Genomic DNA, 15,364 nt, shown 5'->3' with positions numbered 1-15,364 from the left:
TGCTTCTGGTATCCAAGGGCAGAAATATGTTTCAAGTGATAAGTGAGAATTGCCACAAGCATTTACACTCATTAGGTTGAATGGAATTGGGTGATTCACATGGCTTTACTTTGAAATTCTGATGAATCTCTTCCCATTTTTGCATTCCTGTTATTGTTCATACTTACACGCCTGAGGTAATGCTGGCTGTACTTTTCTGAATAAATTTACAAAACCTAAGGCAGGAGTAAATAATTGCATAAAACTAAATTGGAGTCCAAAATAAAGATTGTCATGCACAAACAAATTTGTGGTACCAATAAAATGATGTTGGTTTTTAGCCTCCTTATTTTAGACAAGCTTGATTATTTGACCTGATAGGCATGTTGTTACTTTCTTCTTGCCTCTGTTCATATGAACTTGCTTCTCTGTATCATAAATTTGGTGTCCCTGCATGCTAAGCTTTGCAAATCTAAGGGAAAGAATTCATTAGAATGCAATTGCTCATCTGAGAGAAACATGTTGCTCTTTGCGATGGCATTTCTTTTTCAAGCTGGTCTTGACGCTGGAGGAGGGCGAGGATAGCAATGCAAGTGCTAAGTGCTTCGCTGCCTTTCGTATCCCAGCCCTCCAATAAAAGTTAACCAGCAGGTGTTTGCTCGCTGCTTTAATGTTCATTAACCTGTGCTCGCCACTTGCTTAAGTGTTGGTGCCTTGGCATGCCCCCTACCAGCATCACATTTTCCATTATGCATCGTGCATTAAGAAAGCACTCCTGCAAGAAAAAAAAGGAAAACGTGATAGTCACGCATCTGTGTACATTCCTCTTTCCATTTAGAATACGGACTGGCCTGCTACACCTCCAAATCCACCCCTCCTGCAAATTTTACACATAGCACAGGTATATGTGCAAACATTTGTGACCATGAAACTTGTGTGAGGAATTGGGTTTTTGGTGTGAGCCTGGTCTAGTAACAGCCGAATAAAGTCACTAAATTATCCTGTGCTTAATCCTTGGTAGCTTGGCACAGAAAGCAGTCAGGCTTAACTCGTAGGCAATGGGTAAAGTATTTATCCAGCACACAAAAAGTAATAAAGTGAAAAACAACACAAAAAAGATCCTGCAACAATTTAGAAAAATGTTAAAACACAATTTGACACTAAACAGCAAAAATACAATCAGCGGACCCTGTATTTTGAATTTTTTCAAAAGATTTTAGGGAAACTAAGAGCCAAAAAGCATGCTCACCAACTATGGATATCTGGTCATGCTGGCCCGGATCAAAGTCACACGTTCAGGCCAACTGCGATGAAGTAAAGGTTGGCTACCAGATAAGTTCAGCTGAAATGTTTACCTTCTCAAACCGGGCCAAGAGTCTTGTTCTTGGTGGAGGGAGCCTTGGGGAGCAGGGAGAGCACCATGGGTGGCAGTTGGAGCAGTGCGAAAAGCATGCTAATCGCCACGGATGGGCGTTGCTGAAGTTTCACATTCGTGGCCGCCACGAGTGGTACATGCTATATTGCGAAAAGGCTGGTGGTGGAGATTCAAGCTGAATCACAGCATGGGTAGTGAGGTATCGGTGCAAACGGGCCCGTTTACGATCACGAAGAGCCCAAAAACCTAAATACAGCTCTTTGAGGCCACACTAAGGGTTAGAGATCTGAGGGGCGCCAATTTAGGGTCAGGAACTCATTTCGGCTGGGTCCAGGTGCTGATGCAGGATGTTGGGGAGAATTTTATAACAGAGGCTCAGATCAGGAGGCTGGAAGACTAGCCCTTGGAGTCACTTTGGTAGATTTGAGTTCAGGATGAAGTTGCACTTCCAATTTTGCTCTCCCAGGCAAGAGGACAGCCTGACAGCAGGACAGAGTCACGACAAAGCAGCAGTCCAGCAGGGCAGCAGTCCAGCAGAGTAACAATCCTTCTAGAAGCACAGCGTTCTTCTGGAAGGTGGCATATGTTTCTAGACAGTGTCTTTGAAGTGCATGGAATTTCCTGATTCCCATGCCCTGGCTCTAAGTTAGCTACAGTAACACAATGGAGGTGATAGGTCCTTTTTGTGAGAGCAGACTACTCCCTATTCAGTGGCAAGTGGGGCTGTGCTCAGTTCCGCCCCTTCATCCTGCCAGCAGCCGTCCCATTATGGCACACCTAATCCCTCTATTGCGTGACTGTCTGGGAGGAATTAACAAAGTCTAACTATCAGTTACACTCACTCATGTGACCCACGACAGCTACAGGCACAAAAAAGCAAACAGCATAAAAATGCCAACTCTCTAAAAGAAAAATGAAGAAAGCAAAAGAACAGTTGATGGACAGGATGTTTAACAATGTCAAACATTCACCCCAGTACAGAGATCTGGGCCTAAATCCATCCTTTTTTTGTTCCCCATGCCATTCCAGTTTTAACCCAGCCATATGCAAATCAGTCTTGACCCTGTTCCCCATGAGAACAGTCCATCCCAGATCTTTTGACTGGGAATGAATGTTTGATTTGCTCAGCATTCCACCCATCACCTGTGTGTCTTTAACTCTCAAAAAGCGACATTTTTAAAATTGTAATCAAAAACCTGACTTTACCATTAAATAGGGTACTGCGATCCCATTCACCTGTAAGCCAGGAGCCGTAGATACGGAGATAGTCCTACCTCTCACCTCCCGACCAACCTCTCACGCTGAATAAGCAGTATGAGTGGTTTATCTCGACGGAAAAAGAGGATAACAAAATGTAGGGAGAAGGTCTTGGACCTTGTTTAGACAACAGAGCTTCCTCTGTGAAAACCATGAGTGTTCTGTTTTGGAATACTTAATAGGACTTGGGTAAACACCATTCTCTATAAAAACATATTCACAAGAAAAATAGATAAGTAATGGGATAATCCTAACACTAAAGAAAAGTCTTTTAAACTTTTATGCAAATCAGAACCCCCCAACCCCCTCCCTACCCACCCTTAGGGAGACACTCACCAGTTTCAAAAGCGTGTAAGGCACCGATCCCCAAGGAAAGTTCAGGCTAGGAAAAATGGAGTTCACATATAAACCCCAAAAATAAATTCGTTGAAGAATGGATTCTTATGGAAGGGAGTCAAATCAGCATCATTTAAGAGAACGGAGCAATTGAAGTCCCAAAATTTGCAACAAAAAATATCTAGATAAGGGGAATAGGACGTGACAAAAACTAGGTCTATATAGCTATAGTACAGTGCACTGACCAAAATACTTGAAGAGTTGAAGCCCAATGGGACATACAAATGTTGCTGGCCTCTCCAGCCAGGAAGCATTGGGGAGACCAAAGTTCGCCATGAAAGAAATATCCATTGATCCAGATGACAGCAATCAGCTGACCAGGATTTCCTGAGCACCAGGAAGGAAGGGCGATGAAAATGCGGCAAGGACATCATACACAAGAGCACACCAGGAAGTGTGTCGAGCAAGAAAGAATCCTTCTCTCAAAGGGAAAATAAAACATAAAGCCAAGCACTGAGCTAACTCAGGACGTGCTATTTAAACACCGCACCTCCGTGTCATGTGATAGGAATCAGGAAATGCTAGGCTGGGATCTCGCGAGATCTCACGCATAGCAAAAATGCAGGAAACTGAAAGTAGGACTCAGTCTGTAATCAAGCTGAGCATACCAATCATTCCCTCATTCATTCCGATTGTAGATATACACACTACTGGATTGGCTAGTCTGCTTCTGAAGGGGAGGGGGCCGAGTTCATTGATACATGGATCTATCTAGGGAACAGACCGTGCATACAGCCCGGGTGGTAACATAGGATTCTTCATTATAAATCCAAAAACACCAAACATGGTAGAGCTACCTGCTCCCAATTAGAAATTGTAGCATATTAAATGTAATCAGTATTTCCCAATGTTCTCCTATAGGAAGGGTATACCTCACTGCTGTGAAAAAGAAAGTTTTATACTATCAGGACATATAAAACTTTAAAGTACATGTCTAACCTTTCAATTACAAGGCACCCTCCCCTAAGTGCTACCTAGCGCCTACTTTATGGGTGATTTGTATGTAAAAAAAGGAGAGTTTTAGGCTTGGCAAAAGATTTCTTAGCAAACGCAAGATGATGGACGTAGTGCTGAATCCTTTCAACCGCTCACCCCATCAGGAGATTTGGGTTGAACCCATCGTTCTTTTGCTAGGGAGAGGTGTGCTGCAGGGGCCAGAGCGGCTGACTCTAGAGCGCAGAGCTCACAGTTCTATTCCTCGCACTGGCAGCCGCTCAACTCACCGCCATGTGACTCTGGGCAATAGTTAACTTAATCTCCCGACAGCCCCAGCACCTTGAGACTATTGGGGGTGAGTAGATCGAACTGTACAAAAAACGGATTTGGATTAGAATTTTGCTCACTATTCCACTTCAGTTTGTACCCAGCCATATGCAAATCAGTCTTGACCCTTCTCCTTATGGGAAGATTTCAGCCCGAACTGCCATTCCAGCTCTTCTCTGGATGGGAAACAAGCATCCTGGAGCCGGTTTCGGGTATCACCCCTCATCAGTCATACTAGTTGGAATCCAGTGACAGTGAGAAAAGGACCCATTTCTGGGTATACAAATTGGCCCTGGGTCCATATACCACTGCTACCAACATCACAAATAAATATGTAAAATTAAAGCAAAAATTATGAATTTCTCATTGGCAGAGACCCCATCTCTCTATGGCAAATTTGCGCAATTGTGCATTACAGTACTGACTGGTACACTGCTAATTACATTTTTAAGATTTATCGGACAAAAGCACCAAAAACCACAAATCACTGGTCACTGACCTGGTACATTCCACTCAAAGAATTTACCTTCTGTCTTAGTCTTTTAAGTCCCAACATTTCGGGGTTTCTGGAGCAGCTCCACTGGGTCACTTATAAGGCTTCCTGGAACTCAGGGGCAGCATTTTGGGACCTGGACTCATTCTAACAGAGACCACTAACCAGGTTAATTCCAGATTCAGTTGCTATAGCACACAGGAGATCAGCCAAATTACTCTTGAAGTCCACTTCTTTGTCATGGGCTCCAGAGGGAGACATGCGGTCCTTCTGGGTTCCTCTCAAGTCACAGACAGCAGGTCAATTCCTCTTCTCTTCTGCAGGTCCTGAAGAATTCTGAAGCTGTAACCCTAGTAAACAGCTAGTGGATGGAGAGGGCTCCTGGCTCCTCCCTATCCAATGCAGTAAAGGTTCCCAGCTGTAACCCTAACCCCTTTTTTTTTAATTTGACCCTACTGTAAACAATGTCACAGTGCCTCTCACTCTCAAAATCCAAGATGATGAAACCCTCTTCCCTTGTGCAGAGCCTGTGTGGCCAAGGTAATGAGCAGTCACCTCATCTGTGGTCACACAAAACCAGTTCTGAGAAGGCAGCTTTCCCCACCTCTTTGTTTTGTGCCATTCCGAGTGGGAGGACTAAACCTGGGGTCTTTACAGATGTCACCTAACATTTACTTGTGACAAGGAATGCCACATTTGTGGGAATTAACCTCCTGGACCCACCCCAACTGGTTTCCATGCCAGGGGGATTAAAACATCTCCCCAAATCTAGGCCATTGTCTCTACTCTGGAGACAGATTCTACATCTCATTGGGACTAATCCTGGCTGGGCTACTGCTGGACAGATAATGCTAATTAGCCTTTACGAGCTGCAGTCTTGTCACTATAGGGACATGATAATATTAATTTTCTACATGTCCTACTTTTAAATGCCATGCACCCTCCCTTTAAAGATAGGGTTTTACCTGCCAAAAAGTGTTAATTTGACAGATCGCACTTCAGGTGTTGTACTGAGCAGTCAGGCTACACAGGATAGGCCTAACGCCATAGTTATACTGCTTGCCCATGTTCTTCGCCCTATCCATGTTGGTCTCTCACTCACTGCTTCTCCGCCACCCACCCATGCCTCCAGGCTGCTTGTGCCCAACCCAGGGGTTGCTTCCGCCCACCCTTGAAAAAAGAAAAAAAAACACTTTAACTATTTTATTTTATAGTTACCAATGCAACTGGGATCAGTACCTGAACATGCATGGTGCACACACCTACAAAATGATGCAGGTGGCCGCTTCATAGGCTTTTTTTTATACTCTCACCATACTGCATAGCATCACAGATGTGCTGCCTATATCAAACACTACTTGATGATCATTTATAAGGTTTTTTCTCATTTTCATGTAAATAATTGTAATTATTGATCAAAGGCGAACCAATGGCCTTTCAATGACGTCAAGTATATACAAATTTACTAAAAATTAGCAACACTGAATCTTCCATCTAAACTAATGCAGCAACACTTGATACCAGGGTGCATTCATACTGTGTTTGTCGGATAGCTTTTAGTAGTGTAGAAACATTCAGCTAGCTTGATGCATCACAAATATTTAGACAACCATAGTGGGATGACTAGGTTATTGAAAGGAGGTTTTACCTGCAGCTGCTTTGATTACTGTGGCAGTATAAAGGTGCACAAGAAGCGAAACGTATAAGAACATTTCAACTTATTCACAGTTTACAGTCATCCAGTGTGTGCTTTAACAATGGTAAATCCCAAGTATATGAGTTGATTTCTCATATTTCCATGGAACAGCTTTAAGCTTAGAAAAGCCCTGCTGACTTGCATCCGTGTAATCATTATCGCATTCATCCAGCATTATTATGTTGTTCCCTTCGAATTACTCAAATGTCGGTAAGGGCAACCAAACATTTAATCAAGGCCTGACAAAGCCAGTGGTTCTGGCTTCTTGAGCGTATCTGTTATGTACTGTATAGATGGTTGAATGGGTAAACATGCAGGTGCTCTATGCTGACTTCCTATTATTTCAGTGCCCAGGTGCAGCTTTGGTGGTGAATGAACACATATAGAAGTGTATGGATTTGCAGATTTAAGAACATGTCCGCATCTTCTTTGACAAGGTGTGCAAAATATTTGCAAATGCTGCTGAGGTCTTTTCTAACCAAAGTGAAATTAAAATGTTTATGTTGAGAGATGCAAGTCCCATTTTGAAGTTTAGTAGAGCAAGCCTGCCAACATGAATAGGAGGTAGATTGTTATCACATATACTCGACCCTGAAAAAAATGAACAAATGTTTCCATTCTGTTGATTTTCAGTTGATGGCTACTACAGTATTTTTCACTCTATGGACTCTTCATGGTAGCTTGAATCACAGGGCTTGGACCAGACTGCAAAAATGCTCTAAGTGAGAAAATGTTGTGTTATCACTGTTGAGCATGTACTCATCAGAAGTATTTCTACTTTAGGTGAGGCAAGCCAGAGTGTAGTTAACCTGTCAAGATTCATGTTGTCTTACTGACTTGTTACATAGTTATGAAATTAGTGGAAGCAATCTGAATGTTATGAGCAAAAAACTAGAACATCAATTAAGAACATTTGCTAAATTAGTAGAGCGTAACTAGAAACAACCTAATAAAAGGATTTTTTATAGCAGATTACAGTCTTATGTTGAATCAAAGCTAAACTATAGCTCTGAAGAAGCTGAAAAGACTAAACTCTTCAAAACACATTTCGATCATATAAAATAGGACTAAATCGAAGAGGTATTTTTAAGATATCGGTGCAAATTCTACTATGTTTGATAGAATTAGTTTTAGCACATTCTAAAATAAAAATTGTATTTTGTTGCATTGTGAAGTGAAGATATGTTCTTTTAACTCCTCTCCAATATTAAACTCTGGTCTGGAGTGTTATAGTAGACATATGGCACTCAATGTTGTTTAAGATTACTGTTAGGCGAATAGAAATGACATTAGTTATTCCAAAGCAAATAATAGGATCATCATTATGACAGGCCCAGTAAATTGACACCCTATGAAAACACCTGCTTGTGCTGTCATAGTTTACAGCATCCAGTAATTACTGGGTACAATAAAGTCCAACTCTGGTTAAATATGCTGAAATGTACATGCCAAAATGCATGGTAATCTCTGGAACATACACTTTTTATGTGGAAAGCAACAAAATATGATTGTTATTTACTATTTGAATGGCTCAATAAATACATTTCAATAAATTTCAAGAAAGGCCATACTTTCAGGAACATGTAAATACCCCAATGACATGGAAAGTTAAATGTCACCTTTATACTGCAGCACATATTATTCCATTCTACTAGTCTGACAAGGAAAAATATGGTTACAGGCCTATTTGTGTAGCCGGACAACACCAGCTTTTAGAACTGCAGGCGAAATCACCATTTTTGACAGGAGGGACCCCAAATTTCAAATATTGAGTATGTCACCCCTAAGCAGGCCACAAGGTAGTGTGCCTAGTATTGAAAAGAGCTACATGCAAGAATTTAGTATTGCTATATTCCTACAGTGAATAGAACCCCAAAATAATTTTCATTGCATGTCCATGGACCGTGTGCCATGTACCATGTGGTGCATGGCACACGGAGGTGCATGGAGGTCTGGTCAGGGGGGCCCTGTTTGGGGTCCCCAAATCCCGTTTCCAGCAGCCTTTTCATGGTGGTCTTTCCACCATGAAAAGACTGTCAGAAAAGACTGTCATAATCCAAATGGTGGTGCCTGTTTCAGCACCACTGCCATTAGGGATTATGAATCCGACCGTCGCCCCGTCGGATCACTGATCCAGATGGAGCTGGCAGTCTTTCCCCCGACCGCTGTGGGTCCGACAACTGGTATTGCAATCCGTCAGTCAAACTGCGGGACTTTCGGGAGCTGTCGGCTGCCATCATATTCAGGCCCAGTGTCCAGAGTCCTGTAATGGCATCCATTTTTAAAATGTTATCTGATCCTTTGGTATGGTTTTTGGAAGCTACGTTCCTATGGGCCTGCATGAGAAAAAAGAAGAGGGGGCTGCTAGAACCCTTGAGGAACCGCGCCCGGCGGCGCAGGGTACGCCTAAAATCCCCGGGATTCACCTGCCTTGTCAAAACAGAGACACAGACTCTTCGTCTGGTGTAGAGGATGGTGTTTATTAGCTGCAGCTAGTACAGTGGTCTTAGAAGTCGTCAGTACAACGATGTTCAAAAGAGACTGCCACTTGACTCCGTGGCGCACAGGTTTATATATGATACAATACAATACAGAAATGCAATCACACAAGAGCATAAGCTACAGGCAAACGTTAGAAACAATGTTGTAAGACTAAGGCAACTCAAGTTCCCAGTTCCGTTTGTCACTCGACCCCTTAAGTAAATTACAAATGAATCCACACAATTCGATTTACAAGTAGAGAAAACACAGCTGCGTGTCGTAGAAGGACAATCATGAAACAGGAGAATGCATGAGACATATAGCGAAGGACAGCAGATAAGATAACTTAAAGGAAACAATAGTGTGAACCAACATGTAGTCCGGACGGGGATTAATCAGCTCAGACAGAAATTAGTGTGCTCAGCCAGACCCTGACACTCGTTAGTAAACATAGCAAGAAGCCACCTGACACGCAAAGGCAGAAACGACAAAAACATCGCATTCGCCGAGCTGCCTGAGTGAGGGCAACATAAAATGGCGGCGATCACAAAATGGAGGCCGAGTACGAATGAATTTGTAATTTACAGAACCTCACCCTTGGGCTGGTTGCTTTCTAAATTGTTTGCACTTTAAATGGGGCTGTTTAGGAAACGAGAAGGTGGAAATAGTACAATGTAGTACGGGTTCCAATTTACCCTTATTTTTAGATGATACATGAGTTGCCTATTGTTTTTATTGATTATGAATTTTTAGCATGTATTTATTCTGTGATTTTATGATCGTTTTTTAACTGATCGAATAAAGAATTGAATTGAATTGGCGGGCAGCAGCATTTTTCTCATGTTGCTGGCAGCCACTCGGAGCACTCGCTCACATTGAAGCAAGATGCCCTCAGGGAAATAAAGGTCCGTGGCCCAATCAGAATGCTCTAATTTTAAGTTGACCCTCCAGCGAAAGTTTCTTGCAGACCCTAACTTCCTGATATACAATTAGTTTTGAACCTTCATTTCTCAAAAACTACTGAATTGATTTACACAAAATCATGCAACGCTCACTCTGCAGACCAAGATCTAACTTTCTTCCAATCTTGGTGTAATACCGTTTAGCAGTTTTTGCTGTATCCTTGTCTATAGACGTCTTAGGAAAATGCAAGGAGATTTTGAGTTTCGGGACTGCCGTTTTTTATTCGTTCCCACTTACGGATCACCCTGAAACTTTTAATGCACACATTAATCAAAAGGTAGCCCTTTTTGGAAAGTTTTGTGGCGATTCGTCAAACAGTGCCAAAGTTATTACCAATACAAAAAATGCTTTTCCTATGGAACTGCTGACCTAACTATAACTACCTAGTGGTCCGATGTCATGAGCGATGTCATAAGCGATGTCATAAATGATGTCATAAAACATGTCATGAGTAATGTAATATGTGAGGTCATAAGCAGTGCTAACTATAATTAGTGAATTTCTGTGGTGTTCTTTAGTTCAAAACGTTAATGTTGTCACTGATATAGTACCTAACTATAACGTTACTTTAACCTTTGTTTTTTTCAGTAAATTTCAAAGTTTTTGTTTTTTTTAACAAAAACTGATCTTTTTACCACACCTCGCTATAACTTTGCCTTAACCTTCAGCTTTTTCATTGAATATATATACACACTCAAACACTCACAGAAAGAAGCAGAGAGCTCTGTAACACCAGTGGTGACACTCTAAATCTGGTCACCTCAAAATGTCAGTTTTCTAGCAAAGTCTTTAAGCATAGGATTAGACAGTGCCATCTAAGCCGCTCTGAAGAGCTGTTATGACAGTGAAATGTGACAGGGATTGCTTTTATTCATTCCAGGGTGGCTTGGGTGGAATTTTATAAATACAAAGCTGTAATACTGTGCATGGAGAGGTAAAAGGCTTTTGTTATTTTTTCAGCTCAGGACAGATGGCACTAGCTAATCGTATGCTTAAAGATTTTGCTGTATAAATGGCTAAAGACAAAAAACAGATAATTGAGGTGAGCAGATTAGAGTGTCACTGGTGTTTTAGGGCTTTCTATGTAGGAGCTGCTCTCCACCTAAACTTGGGAACTACCCAAAGCTCTCTGCTTCCTTTTGTGCAATGTATGTGGCGCTCCAAGCTTGAAAGGTTTGTGTGTGTCTATATGTATATATCTTCACAAAATAAAAAAGTACGCTGCACTCTCCTTGACTCTTTCAGCTCTTTATTTTGACAAAACTCTCCTCCTCCTCTGCGTTTCGAACTTCTCGTTCTTGGTCACGGTAGTATACAAAGTCCCTTGTCTATTTCTGCTATTTATACTATACACCCACTGTTGCCCATAATGAGGCATTGTGGTACTAGTAGTTAATATTTCATACAAGTGTTGCAAACCAATTCATAATGCATATAGCATACCTCTAGTATCAGCCTTACTGATTGTGAAGCTTAGAAATGATGAAAATGAGAATATGAGCAGGGATCCATATTCACATTCGCCAGACGTTTTGACGTATTAAGACAACAATTAGATACAAAAAAACAACTGTACTCAAATCTCCCAATACCACCCAAAGTGAGTCTGAGTCGGATCTCAGTGAAGGTGAAGTAAGACCAACACCATCTCACAACTGTCTTTTTAAGATAAAATTAAGATGCTATATCAGGACCAACAAAATCAAAAGAGCAAGTGCAAGAGGAAGAGGGACACAGGCCCACAGAGAAAACGACGGAAGACAAGAAGAGGCCTCAGAAAGAACAAGAGGATATTATCACCGCAACCGCACTGTAATGAAAAAGTAACTGAAAGTGCTTAGAGGGCCAGAGGCCGTGATCTAATCATTAATTTGTCAAAACCCACGTTAACTGAAACTGAACGCAGCCTCTTGAAAAAGGTCTAACATTTTGTCCAGAAAGACACCAGGACCTGGTGGAAACTAAAATAGATATGTAAAAGTACATCTGAAAGTAAAAAAAAAAAAAGAAATCCAAATTGCCCTCAACCTCGGCTGGAGCTACCACAACAGTGATAGTCATTCTTCTGTTATTATTCATGTGGCTCATTTAAAGACCATTAACAAGGTAGATCATACCACTTATCTTGAATGCCATGAGTTAATAGGTTATGTCTCATATGCCACTGTGGGACGGTATCATTATTTCATTTGGTACCGAGCTATGATGTATTTATTTGAGACACATTCATGTATTTATTCATTTATTACCGCTGGTATTGTTATCTCAACAAAGATTTACTTGTGGCGCGTTCTTAACCCTAACTGAAGCCCTAGATTACATTTCATTCTTGCTTTAGCTGCTGTGTTATTAACCAAATCTATCTTAATTACGAAGAAATGTGTGAAAATGTATATATACAGAACGACTGTCCAGTGTGGCTACAATTAGAGATGTATACATACTAGCTAGCTATGTTCACCCGTTTAATATCATATATTCTGTCTTGTGCCTCTCTGGCACATTTTCACGGAAGGGCTGAGTGGCTGAATGCACACAATCAGGCAGAGGTCAGTGCACATGGGGCTTTACTCAGCCTTCATCTTCTGCGATCTGAAAAAATCTACACTATGTCTAATTATTTTGGGGAAGAAGACTCAAATCTATTAACATACATTACTGTACTTTTGTCATTGTTTTTCACTTGCATAGAAAGATCCTCTAACATACTAGTATCTTCTCATTTAAATACATTTTTCCTTCGTGATGCATGTATCTGTTGTTTTAATCCAGAATCTCATTGAACATCTCACGCCATTAAAGGGAATTCATTTTATTGTTAGTCCCACACAACGACCATCACTCCTGCAATGCCCTTTAGTATGATCTTGGACGCAGCATGCTCTTTACTGGGGTGGGGTTGCAGCTAACCGTAGCATGCTTTAGACCTTGTGAAAAATTAGTGCCTGTTTTGCCGTCATCTTCTGTCTCATGCAAATCATCATACTGTAGTATCCATCAAATAGAAATCTTTACCTGAGTTAGAATTCTGACATTTAGATTGTTTCTAATTAATATAATGTAACAATGGTTTTAAACTAATAACTCAATTGCATTTGCTTTCTGAATAACGTTAGCATGCTAATAATGTTGCCATGTTTGTTTTTTTACACCATAACTGCTCTGCGTTGACCACTGCATGCAGATAACTGGGAGTAAAGTTTTGGTGAGTACTAATTTTCTTTAGACTATTCGAATCGAACAGTGTTTGTTATGTTTGTGAATGTTGCCTGCTTTTATGCTTCGTTGCTCATATTTGTATGACAAAAACGTAGTCCAGCTTCACTCCACCAAATTAAATCGTTTATATGGAGCATTGCTTTTCTGTTAAATATCTTTACAACTATCCTATGTAGCAAACTGTGCACGTTTACTGGGGTAATAAATAGAACCTCGGAACAAATCCGTGGAAATCTACAGGAGAGAAGTGACGCATTAGCTGAAGCCAGCATGAAAAGCTCAATGCATGCAAAATATAGGCAAATTTCCAGATAGTTATTGAAAACACTTTTACTAATGACAGACCTCTTCAAAGCAACATGCAGAAAGCTGGAAGCTAAGCAAAATATTAATGCTGAAATGCGACTGTACTGCACGCTTTTCCTATTTGTTGAAACACAACTATCTCTAGCTTCAGGACATGTGCACGTCAGTGAGCTTTGGCCTCTGTCACGGGTTCTGCGTTTACCATACTGTAACATTAATTTGCGTTAAATTCTTCTCAACTTTTTCTTTTGATATTTGTAATTCTTAAGTTGTATCATTTTTCATGCTGACACTGAGAAATAGGTACATAATGGTGGCAATGCTAGTGTTTACATAGCTGCTGGATTACTTACCAGTATTCTGTATTACTAGTCTTCCTCATCACAATCCTTACTCGTGAGGCGTTTGCCTAAGGTGTAGATCATATTAACTAAGAACTTTAAAAAAATGCTGGTCTAGACTCTGGTTGTACAAAATAAGCCCTGCCCCGGTACGTTGATCGCAGTGAGGCACTTAGCCTCCTTGAACTCCTCTGATAACAAAGCTAGCAGACTTGATTATACTCCCTTGTAAAACAACCAGAAGGTAGAAAGTTCTGTTCCTGAACTAAATCATGTGGGACTGAGCCTTTTAATTCATAAGCTCAACAGAAAGTCTGTTTTATCGGTCTGCATAATGGGCCAGAAAATGGGCGTATCACTTTTTCTGGAATACCGAAATGTCTGGAGAGAAATTGCGCCTTTATTAAATTCCTGTGAAAAATAGATAAACCTCTAGAGCATCTAATAAATGTAATAAATGTTATTCCTGAGAATAGGGAGAGGAGACATGGCAAAACAATATCTTCATCTGAAATAAATGAAGTTGCTAATGGTAAAAAAGATGCAGCAGTTCTCAACACTACCCTATGCGGAAAAAATTAAGGTATGGTGCATCAACTAAAAAAGCTCCAGTTTATCACAAATGTCTTCCAGATGCGATAGCGACTAAGAAAAAATACTTTCAAATTGAGAAATTCAATAGAAATTGATTCCAGTGTTTTTTCAAAGGAGAACTTTATACAGCTTTGAGAACCAATGGTAAATCCCAGAATGGATGGGAGAAATGATCACAGGTCTCCTGTTAGAAAATATTATTCGGTAGCCTTCTTACAAGACCTTTTACTTGCAAGACATTAACTCTGAAAAGCCTTGATTGGTGCCCACTGCCTATGTAACATAAAAACAGACAATCCTTTTAAGAAATTGTCACCAAGGAAGTCTAAAACTATTGTAGAGAGACAAGAGGAGGCATTTAACCCCTTTAGTTCCCCACCAATTCTCACAATTCTTCCAGTTTCCAGAGTATTTTTTAATGTGGAAGGCCTTCTAGACTCTGAAATTGAACAGGTTACCTTTTCCGCACAACCTAGATCAAGCAACTCCTACTTTAAACTTCCAGAACCCCAACTTGAGCTGCGATGGGGACGATTCTGGAAGAAGAGGCACTCGCAGAAGAGAGGGATGGATTGGAAGGTTCCCTGGATCTGTTATTGCTAACCTGAGAATTGCTGGAAACCAGAGGCCAGTAAGAGGCTTACAATATAACCTGTGCCTTCTCCTGTATGACTATCCTCAACACTCTGGAGAGCAACTGGATTGGAGGAAAAGCATAAATCAGAACTTGTGGCCAGGGAATAGGGAGAGCGTTCAGAGCCCAGGCTTTTTGTGACTGAACCAGAGCAGGAATCTGAGAAGCTAAATACTCTGCTATATTGTCAACATATCTATCCAGGGAAGACCAAATGGCTGTAGGAACTGATTAAATATTACAGGTATGAGAGTCATTCAGGTTGAAGATGGAAAACTTCTGCTTAACTGGTCTGTAAGCCCATTCCCCTCCCCGGATGATGAATTCATTCCATAGAAGGGAGAATGGACTTTGACTATCCTAACAA

General features: G+C 41.0%; 1 protein-coding gene across 1 annotated transcript in view; it reads left to right on the top strand.

Annotated features, from left to right (window-relative positions):
* Positions 1–15,364, top strand: part of DIAPH2 (diaphanous related formin 2) — a 3,821,702-nt gene that overhangs the window by 404,370 nt on the left and 3,401,968 nt on the right. Inside the window, exon 4 of the mRNA XM_086964614.1 lies at positions 13,088–13,108. Coding sequence (XP_086820740.1) covers positions 13,088–13,108 — 21 coding nt within the window. The remainder of the gene's footprint in view (positions 1–13,087; positions 13,109–15,364) is intronic.

This window comes from Lissotriton vulgaris, chromosome 4_1 (genome assembly GCF_964263255.1).
Source record: "Lissotriton vulgaris chromosome 4_1, aLisVul1.2, whole genome shotgun sequence".
NCBI classification, from domain to species: Eukaryota; Metazoa; Chordata; class Amphibia; order Caudata; family Salamandridae; genus Lissotriton; species Lissotriton vulgaris.
This window is presented reverse-complemented; position numbering and strand designations above follow the sequence as displayed.